At 37.7% G+C, this 11,018-nt stretch overlaps 1 protein-coding gene across 2 annotated transcripts in view; it reads left to right on the top strand.

Moving 5' to 3' along the window:
* The window catches only part of LOC101847169 (vacuolar protein sorting-associated protein 11 homolog), a 33,526-nt gene extending 22,920 nt beyond the window's left edge, over positions 1-10,606 (top strand). For both annotated transcript variants that reach the window (XM_005091018.3, XM_005091019.3), the window contains 11 exons: positions 45-95; positions 558-646; positions 3,294-3,368; positions 4,015-4,106; positions 4,786-4,871; positions 6,598-6,719; positions 7,009-7,107; positions 7,720-7,779; positions 8,506-8,572; positions 9,037-9,102; positions 9,989-10,606. In XM_005091018.3, coding sequence (XP_005091075.1) covers positions 45-95; positions 558-646; positions 3,294-3,368; positions 4,015-4,106; positions 4,786-4,871; positions 6,598-6,719; positions 7,009-7,107; positions 7,720-7,779; positions 8,506-8,572; positions 9,037-9,102; positions 9,989-10,042 — 861 coding nt within the window. In that variant the 3' untranslated portion in view covers positions 10,043-10,606. The remainder of the gene's footprint in view (positions 1-44; positions 96-557; positions 647-3,293; positions 3,369-4,014; positions 4,107-4,785; positions 4,872-6,597; positions 6,720-7,008; positions 7,108-7,719; positions 7,780-8,505; positions 8,573-9,036; positions 9,103-9,988) is intronic.
* Positions 10,607-11,018: the final 412 nt, after the last annotated feature.

The following is an 11,018-nucleotide window of genomic DNA, read 5'->3' on the forward strand; positions in this document are numbered from 1 at the left end:
CTTGTACTGATGTGTACCTATGAGATATTTTCTTTGTTTCAAAGGCTCGTGTGGAAAGAGAGAGAAAGACCTTGGAGCTGCTGAAAAACCCTGATGTAAGTAGCGTAAAATCTATGACCTATACATTTTGGTTCTTTTGCCAGTTTGTAATCATCATGAAGCTAAGATGATCACTTTCTTCAACAGAAGAGTTAAATCCAAACTGCAACTGAATTATTGACTATTCCGTTTTGCTAGCTCTGTATTTGGATTGACTTCAATTTTATTACTAATCCGAGGTAAACTTATTCAGATTTTCTGAGCATTGAAACATTTCGATTTGGATTTTTTAAATTTCTTAAGAAGAAATCTAAGTGTTGGTGAAGATAACTTTGCTCATGTCTTTGGAGCATTCCCCTCCATAAATAACTACCTCACTTTGTTTGCAGGGTCTACTTATAAATTTGGTAAAGTTTAGAGGCTATATGTTGGTGAAGAATTCTTCCAACTATATTGTCATATATTATGCTCTAAAAAATAATTAGTTGTGATCATAAATGCTCTCGTTCGATTTTCAGGCCAACTATGACATAGACCAAGCCCTCATTCTTTGTCAAATGAACAACTTCAAAGCTGGAATCTTGTTCCTCTACGAAAAGGCACATTTGTGAGTAATGTTCTGATTGCTTTTCCTCTGTCAATGTCATTTCATCAAACTTATGCTTACTCTCTGTGTCGGTACTTGACTCATAAGCAGGGTCTCTAATTCCTTACTATCCCTCTATTTCTGTCTGTCGTAATTTGAAACAGTACTAAGGCATTGCTGTCAACTATGCAGGGGCTTTTTGTTTCAGTATCTCTCTACAATGATATTCGTCAGTCAACCAAAACAGTTTCTATTGCTTGAAAAAAATGAGACCATAAACTTTCCCTCTAAAAGTAACAATGCTTTTTTTTCAATTATACTTTGAGTGTGCCTTTTTTTAAAGGAAACGGTCATTATAGATCATGTGCATACAGTACAGATGTAAAACACAAAAAAAGAAATGAAACATGACTGCTGACACTACTATGCTTTATGTTGGTCTTTTTATTTTCTGTGACTGCTTGTCATTTTTTTCTGAAGTTTCAATATAGATCTGTCTTATCTGTACAGTAGGAGGGGGGTTCAATAAGTGTTTGGTCTGGGTATGAAGGAATCAGGGTACAGTAATGAAATTTCGCCAGCCTTTAGATAATTTTTTTTAAAAGCACCATGGTAATTTTCGGGAAAATCCGACAATAATAAGGCACTAGTCAGCGTGTTAAATGAAACCATGCACAAAAACATTTGCTTTTTCTTTGCTGAAGCTGTGCCATGAAGCCTGTTGAATATCGCTCATTTATCAAGTTTTTACACTTGCAAGGAAAATCCTCTTCAGACATTTTTCAGGAAATGGTCCAAGTTTATGATGACAAATCTGGATTCCTGTCAGTGATGGGTGAAGATAGTAAAGGGCGCCCATCTTTTTTGGCAACTGAAGAGAATGTATCCATAATGAAGAAACTGGTTTTACAAGACCGACGTATAACTGTTAAACGGCTCTCAAGTGAAACGGGAATCAGTGTAGGGTCCTTTGAAATGATTCTCCATGACTGTCATTGCATGAATAAGGTGTCTGCGCGGTGGGTACCCCGCCCTTTGACAAGTGAGCAACAGAAGCAGAGGGTTGAGTCCTGCAAAACTCTCCTTCGAATTAAGTCCAATGACACAAATTTCTTTAAAAACATCGTGACTATGGATGAAACATGGATTTATCATTTTGATCCAGAACAAAAAATGTCCTCCATGCAATGTCCTTCTTCTCCCTCACCAAAGAAGGCAAAGGTAACACCGTCAAGTGGAAAGGTCATGCTGTCGTGTTTCTGGGATTGTGAAGGAAAATGGAAAAACAGTCACAGGGGACTACTATTCAGGTTTGCAGATTAAAATTGCTGTCTACATGACAATGCCCCTGCACACAGGGCAAATAAACAGTCCAGACAGCAGAACAGTGCGGCTTTGAAATCTTGCCACACCCAGCTTATTCACCAGACCTAGCCCCTTCAGACTTTTTTCAGTTTCCTAATCTAAAAAAATCACTGACTGAAAGGACGTCATTTCCATGACAATGAGGACGCCATTGAAGCTGTGGAAGATTAGTTAGGGGCGCATTCTGGGTCATTTTTTCTCAAGGACTTTTGAAGGTCAAAGAGAAGTGGCAAAAATGTGTTACTCTGCATGGTGAGAAATGAAAGTATGTGTGCCAAGTTACAAAGCTCTATCTTTATTTCTTCATATTTAGACCAAAGACTTCTTGAACCCCGCTCGTATGTCCGTTTGAGTTTGCATGTATGCACCTGTTATATTCAAATTAGTAAATTCCTATCAGGAAAGACAATTGTTTTGATGATCTGTGTAAGGCACTTTAGGCCCACCTGATGGCCAGTGGGCAGAACAAGTGTTTTGTTGTTGTTGTTGTTGTTGCTGTTGTTGTTGTTCATGTTCTTTGTATGTATTGTTACCTGTCATGTTTATCCTTTATTACTCTCTGTTGGCTCTCCTGTTGGTCTGTGTCTTTGTTACTACAGTTTCATTCTTTTTCTTTTTCAACATTAAGGTGGACAAAAGTACTTGCTTGTTACTGTTTGACTCCTTTGTAGACTCAATATAGTCTTTCAACCACACCCCTGATCTTCTGATAGGAAAGATCTACACCTGGCCTTCTCGGACAAGGGTGAAAAATCTCGGAGGGCCCGTGTGCAAGTTGCACACGTTAAAGATCCCTTGGTGGTCTAAAATCGATAAGAGTAGGCTTCGGCCGCCACCCGGGCAAAATTCAAAATTTCCTACCAACTGAAAATATTAGGTGTGTCCAGCGCGCTCATAATATGACCGTATGCAGTTGCGAGCGCCGTAAAACACTTTACAAAAACAAACAAACAAAGACTCAATATAAGTCTTTTCTGAAGCAGACTTTTTGGTCTCCTGTGGGAAGACTAGGTTGAGAGGCAGTATTCTAGGCAGGAAAATAATATAAATTGGACCATACTTGGATGCGCATCTTGAAAATTGTAAATTGCGATACAAGTTTGTAATCTACTGTGCCGTCGTGTCCCGCGAAAGACAGCCGACTGTAAGTCAAAGTTTCACATGTTTTATATCAAGTCAAGCATTTGTTCCTGGATGGGTCATTGTGTGTGGTCACGTTCATTTCTTTTTTGCGTCACTGTTTAATATTGTTTTTAGTTTTTTGACAGTTTTTGATATTCCATAACTACTGTGTTCCATACAGGTATCAGCAGATTCTCCGTTATCACATGGAGCACAGGGAATATGTGCATGTTATTGAGGCATGCAAAAAATTTGGGTAAGTAGGAAACTGGGAATGTGAACAGCTTTCCAGGGTAGGTAAAAAATGTTTGTGCTTCAATCTGCTAGTTTTGTATGCCCCTTTTTCTTCTTGTTGATGTTACTGTAGTCGTCCTCTTCTGGATCCTGAGAAAATATTGCTTTGTTGTGCCAGCCCTTTTATTGTTTCATTTTAATTCTTGAGGTTTGAAAATATCTAGAAAGGCTATATTGTGGTGCTTGTTTTGGATGCCTTCAAATAATTGGGGGGGTTTTTAAGTACAGAAGTATACCCGACATTTGCAGCAGTTAATGAGTCTCAAATTTAAACTTGTTGTATTTACTTATTTTGACAGAAGTTACTAATTGTCTTATGCTATGTGCTTTATTATTGCAACGAAAGATCTGAGTTGCTGAATTTCGCGCGCTCATATGACCTTATGCAGTTGCAAGCACCGTAAAACTCCTACAAAAAAAACAATGAGTTGCTGAATTGAGACGACAAACGTTTGTGATAGTGATGGAAAATTGTTGAGACTGTAGAGCATTGTTATAAACTGGTCCAAATTGATCGGACTCTTCTTCATTTTTCCTTTACAAAAGTCCTTCTAAACAAGGGCTGAAATATGAGATATACTGTTTCTTATCTCTTTTAACTTTTTCAGCCAACAGGATCCCCAACTGTGGGTGCAGGCTTTGTCTTACTTCGCAAGCAAAGAGGAGAACTGCAAGTCACAGCTCATGGAAACCTTGTCTCGTATCCTTTTTCCTGGTCTAGATAGTACCGTTACCTATCAGTGAATTATATCAGTATTAAAAAAGCACTAGATACTTTCAAATAATTATGCTGACATGGAAAATTATTGTGTATCTGTGTCTGAGGCAGAGTGGCTTTGTGTTTTGACCTGACTCTACTTGTTTGGTGAGTGAGACACAGTTTTCTCTTTGAATGACTGATTCTTTGTCTCTTCAGGTATTAGTGGTGGCCCCACATTCTGTTGTGACAAAGTTTTTAGTCTTAGCATGGTCATTTTAAATGTGGATAATAATCATTGTTTTACTATAAATTTAAGATTATTAGATTATGATTTTTAAAAATCCCAATGATGTTTTGCAGAGAGTAAAAATGTACAGATTTATTGTAGTGTTGAGTAATAAGGCAAATTTTTAACTATTTAGGGAAGATTGTAAAATGAGCAGGGTGTTAGTGAGTGCCATAGTAAGTCTTTGATATTATTTTTTTTGTTGTTGTTTCTTTCGTTCTGTCTTTCTTTTACTTATCACAAAATGACTATCATCACGTTAATGTACTTCACTTGAGTCCAGCTGTAAAATGAAGGACTGCAGTGAGTTTTTATAAAACATGACAGGCTCAAATCAAAGAGCTTTCTATTTTCACTGTGCCAACATAATTTTCCTTGATGAAAAAAAAATAGATATTGACAAGAAAAACCTGCTTCCGCCGCTAATGGTCATTCAGATTTTGGCTCACAATTCTACTGCAACGTTGTCAGTTGTCAAGGTAATGACCAGTGCTGTACTTTTTATGAACGGTCGTACTTGCCTTCGTCCATTTGGTTCCCCACAGCGTGGCACCGTTTGAGAAGAGGCTGTGCGGGAGGGGAGTCTGCTGACAGTGGTACTGTCTTAACTGGCACATTTCAGTTTGCGCAGAAATACTAAAATTGGCTTTGTTATGGAGTTCCCTGCAGTGCCTGTTTAGCCATATCAGATTTCCAATTTTGCTCTTCAGACTGTTTGTACTTAACACATTACAGTAATTACACCCTAAGGGTGTGGACGAGAAGTCCATTGTTAGATCCTAAGCAAGGGGAAGGAACCCACCTCCGGTGAATACAAGCCTTTAAAAACACATTTTAAAAATACTAAATGAATTCCGAAATTCCTGAAAAAATTGACGTTAAAACGAAAAATTAATGTAGTTTCAGAAAAATATAACTTATGTATGCGCAAACTGTTGGAAATGTTCTAACTTTAGTTCAATCGGGGTGTCCGACCCATCACTCTCACTCTCAGCCTCGCGGTCAGGCCCAAGATCTAAATTCTAGATTTTCTACATTTGATCAATCTGAATCACCCCAAACTCTTGCTACAACGTTTTCATCAAAATATGAGTCATCTGATTTGTCATAAGCTTGTTTTTGCTGAAATCCATCCTTATTTCCTTTTTCGAACTCAATTGTGTCGCCCGAAAAATTTCGTTTCAGTATCAAACGAAAGAAGAAACTTTTTGCAATAACTATGCAAATCAGAATCTCGGCGCCAGAGTCTCGTCAAGGCGAGACTTCGTTTCTAAAGATGCTAGGTCGGCGCGGGCAGTTCCGCGCGAGTCAGGGTGGAGCGCATAAGGGAATTCTCGGGCGAGTTTGGGTGTAATCTGTTAAACATTATTTTCTTGAGTGTCTCCGATTTCCTTCCCCCCCCCCCCCCCCCCCCCCCGAAAAAAAATAAAAAAATACATAGTTACAGATGTAGTTGGGAAGAAAATAGGGGTGGGTCTGGCTCGTTTAAAGAAGATTCTCATTGCAAGGGGGGTTGATGAATTCTCATTTGAGAAAAAAAATCACCGGGGGAACATTCCAATTATTTGCATTAAAAAAAAGCGGAGCTTTTTTTTTAAAAGATTTGGTTGGGGGGGGCCATTTCCCCGCGGTCCAGGGGGGGGCCCATAGGGGATTTTTGGGGGGGGTTGGGGGTTATTTTTTTAAACTTTTTTTTCTGGGGGTTCCCCGTTTTCCTCCCCCCCCCCCCCCCCCCCCCCCGAATAAGATTAAATAAGTACATAGTTACAGATGTAGTTGGGAAGTAGATAGTGTTGGGTCTGGCTCGTTTAAAGAAGTTTCTCATTGCAATGGTGTTTGATGAATTCTCATTTGAGTAAGAAAATCACAGTGTGAACATTCAGATTATTTGCATTAGAAAAAAGGGCAAATGTCTTTGAAAGGTTTCAAAATTGCCATCACAGTATTTGTTCTTCTACATGCTCAGAAAGATAATTTGGAAAAAAGTATTTACTGTCTATGTCATATAGTTGTTATTCACACAAAAAAATCACAGGTCCCCCCCCCCCCCCCCCCCCTCCCAGCTATGACACATGCATGATTGATGGGTAAAGTAGTTTTGATGCAATATACATTTAGGTAACCAAATTCTTTAATCCCTCAAAAATAGTTTACTGCAGGGTAGAGGTTGTATGTTTATGAAACTTCTTTTTCTCTATTCTTAAGGACTACATTGTCAGAAGACTTCAGATGGAGAACGATCAAATAGCAGAGGACGAGCGACTCATCAAACAGTATCGAGAGGACACTGAGAAAAAACGCAGCAAGATTGAAGAGCTGAAAACTTCGTAAGAGGATTTTTATGTCCGTGTCATTACTGTTTCAATGTTTCTTTATTCACATTTACCTCATCCTCTACTTTGCAGAGCATCATAAATATGGCTCTATACTCTATGTATTGTGTTGCACAGACCGGATGGAAGAAAATATTTGGTAATCACATTATAAAGTTTGATTTCAGTTTGTGTTTTAAGAGACCTCTTCATATAAACTAATGTATGTATGTTTGTTTCTCATATTTTTCTATGTTAGAAGTTATTAACTGAGCTAACTTTAGTGTTTGCTTTTTTTCCACAGTGCAAAAGTCTTTCAAGCATCAAAGTGCAATATTTGTAGCCATTCACTGGAGCTTCCATCAGTTCATTTCCTGTGTGAACCACATTCATACCATCAACAGTAAGTATCTAGGGCCATCTTCCGTAATGACCTGACTAGCTCTGATATAATAACAGTGAATTTCACTTCCCTAGTATACCTACTTCACTTAAGAGCATAAGTAGATTTGTCAGGTCATGTTGCTTTATTAAAAGATCTTTATATTGTGATTATGGCATTTGTTACCCCCCTCGTCAAAATACCTCTTTTTTAATTTTTAGTAAAAATAAGTGTCAAATCTGGTGCTCAAACAGAGAGTCTGTCAAGAGTGAATGAGCTGAATATCTTTTTAATTTGTCCTGTTGTCGATAAATGTAATCAATCCTTAGAGTTCCCTGTTGCCTGCTCCTACTCACCAGTCGTAAACATTGAGCCTATTTGATATAAACTTCTGTGATCAATATATTGAAGAACAGTATCAGCGTAAATAGTTAGTATGATTTTTTTTCCTCTGTTGTCCATTCTTTATTTCTATCTCTGTCCTTACTTTATTTCTGTCTGTATGAAGATATACATGCACATAATTAGTATGATTTTTTTCCCTCTGTTGTCTATACTTTATTTCTATCTCTGTCCTTACTTTATTTCTGTCTGTATGAAGATATAAATATCTTCTTGTGATTCTCTTAACAGTTGTTTTGAAAGCTATGCAGAGAATGACTTGGAATGTCCAGTCTGTGCACCAGAGAACAGGTTAGTACCAATATAACCATAGCACATTCTGCTTAGTGTCTTTGTGTAAGCTTTTCTGTCTTTATCTGAACATTTCTTTAATCTGTTTTTTTTTTAAGTTTTAGTAAGAGTTTTACAGCTTTTGCAATACAATTAAGTTATATAAGCACCAGAGTTTAAAGGTGTTACAAGAGAGTAACATAACAAAGAATAGGAGGAGGAGAGATAAGGACGATACATGTTTGATAGAAAAGAAGGAGCAAATCACTCCACAGCACCCTCAAACCATACACCTTTAATCTGTCACGTCTTACTGACTGTCAGTGTCTTTATCAAGTTTAGAAAAACAGTTTTGTTGTTCCATTTTTGGGTTTTTTTAAGTTTTAGGGACACATAATGAGTTTTCTGACGGAGTGTTCATGCATGCACATACACTTCAGATGCACACATGCAGGCACATATACACATGAGCATGCACACACTCTCACACACACACACACACACGCACTTGCACTCATACACACGCACATGCTCATACACACACATGTATATTTATATATATTATATACTTTTGTATTTTTATCAATTTATTGGCTGCCTCAAAATCTGATTTTGTAAGATTTTTGTTGTATTTGCTCATTTACTATTGTACTTTGTAATCTGATTCATAAGATTTGGTATTTGAGTCTGATGATAATAAATAAGTATGCTTTAAGATTTCATTCTTTTTTCTTTTTCCACCCTCAGGAAAATTATGGACATTATCAGAGCACAAGAACAATCAAAGGATATCCATGAATTTTTCCATAACCAGGTAAACAAGAAAATGGATTTTAAAAAAAAACTAAAGTAGCTAGAAGCATTTTCTTTTAAACATTTTTTAAAATAAATGATTTTCATGGCCATTCTTACTTTTTGAAAACATTTTTAAAGTTTTACACTGTATTTCATATTTGCCGTTCAAGCACATTCTTTGAACCTGACAAACAGGTCAATGAATTTTGTTGTTTTCTAGAATATGAAAACTGTTGTAAGGACCAGCTATCTAGGCTGTTGGCATTATTTCATGAGTGTTAAAAAGTCTTGTCTGTGCCATGTCTTTATTCTGTTGAGTCAAATTTATTGTGCAATTTAAATTTTAATCCTCAGTTCTATGAGCACATTCCTGTGACCCTGTTTTTAAGAGACTGTAAGGGAGAGCTCTATTAACTTTTGTATGCATGCTTTATGCAGAGTTTGAAATGATGGCTACCATTTTGTTTGGTCTTTCCTCTTCAGCTTGAAAGAGCCCCTGATGGTTTTTCTGTTGTAGCTGACTATTTTGGAAGAGGTGTCTTCAATAAGGTGAACTGAATTATGCGTTGGTAATCATCAACAGTCTGTTCAAGTGTTCTGAGCCCAGAAAGAAAAATTATTTATATTTCTTGAGCACACGCTACCTATAGCACAGATTAAGAAACTGAATAAGAATTATTTTTTAAATTTTGGGCTTAGTACATCTGAACAGCTGGATGACAAATATTTTCTTTCTTTCGGGAATGAACTAATATGTTTATTCAGTTTCAGGTTTAAGCTGAAAAATTAATTCTATACAACCCAAAATTTTTTTTGCAAAAAATAGGTCTTATTATAAAGTCTTACTCTAAATATATGTTGATAACGAAAGAAACTGGTTCATTTACAGGACGCAGTAAATAGTAACTGTAAGCTGTGACACAGTTATCACACACATAAGATGGGGCAGGGGAGTGGGGTGTTATTAGGGCTTGAAACCTGGAATTTTTTCCAGATTTCACCCTGTTTGATGATCCTTTTGCACTGAACTGCAATCTTTGTTATAGTTTTGTAGTCTTGGCTGATGTGGTCTTCTACTTCTTTTTGTGCGCTACTGTAGAAATGTCCTTTGTCAAGTTCCTTGTTGAATGTGGCCATCATTGTCCTGATTTGCTATTTGGTGGCTTTTATGGACAAGCGATTAACCCAGATTTCGGGGGTTGCCAGAAATCTTTACCTACACCAAAAGTGGGCATTGCCCTACCTATAGGAGAAGTTTGGTTTCATTGGTGTGTATATTAATTTGTTTGGTTATAGAGAAAACTCTCCTTGTCTTTTAAAGAAACTGAACGAGGGGCAAAAACTTTACCTTCGATTTTCTCAAAAGGGCATTTTTCGGGATAGCCCCCTTGTGCTTAGAAGCGACCCTTTACTACAAATTGTCTCCCATCCTTAGGTGACCCTCATCACCGACCAGGGAGGAAAGCCCAGCAGCTCCACGACCAGGTGAAGGGAGAACACCCTGTAGTGTAGAACACAAGCTCACCGAAACGTCTCTGCCAAAAGTCTGGAGGTCAACCAAGTGCACATTTCCCAAATTCTGAGTCTAAGTAACGTTCCTGACTGTATTTTCTTTTTCTATGTAAGGCTGTTTATCACACTACACCTCCCGCCCTGCCCACCCCACCCCCTCAATCCCGTTTTGTATGTGATGTGAGCAATTGCGTTTTGTTTACAGCCCTGTATTTTTGAAGATAGTGCAATATCTAGATAGATCTCTTCGCGGACTGACCTGTGGCAGAGCAGGACTGGGCTTGTGTTTCTTCAAAAGAAATTTTGATTCATGTACAGAGAAAATTCTTTCTATATTTGTGGTGGCAAAGAATGCTTGAGATTATCAGCATTCCTTGATATAAGTGGATGTTATTACGCTCACTCTCATTTGAGTATAACCAATGATCATACATAACAAGATGGTCCACTCCTCTCTTTGAGCCAATTAAAAAGGTGTCCTCAAAATTCGGTGGCGCCCTCTTCACAAATGCGCACCTTTTGCGAACAGTTTTACCCTACTTGTGTGAAAAAAAATCGAAGTGAAAACTAACAAGTTTTTGAATAAATAAGAATTCAAATTTTGGAAGAACGCTATTTTAAAATGGTTACGCTGACAAAAAACCAGAAGAGGCAACTGTTTTCTTCGTTTAATTTGACTTTAGAATGAGAGGCGAGAGGTCATTAAAATTTTTTAAAAACCTAAAACTCCACACTGAACGAACCCGAACAGCTGAGGAGCAGCAGTCGATCTGCCCAGCAAGGAGGTGCTATTCCTATTCTTCTTCTGGAGAAATGAAAGAGAGCTTCAAAACAGACTGCAGCGCCATCTGAAGCAATGAGCGGACTTCTGACGGACACTTTTTTGGCTGAGTGGACCAACTTGTTATGTACGATCTTTGGTATTACTCATCTTGTTCCACTATGTTTGGGCT

This window comes from Aplysia californica, unplaced genomic scaffold (genome assembly GCF_000002075.1).
Source record: "Aplysia californica isolate F4 #8 unplaced genomic scaffold, AplCal3.0 scaffold00025, whole genome shotgun sequence".
NCBI classification, from domain to species: domain Eukaryota; kingdom Metazoa; phylum Mollusca; class Gastropoda; order Aplysiida; family Aplysiidae; genus Aplysia; species Aplysia californica.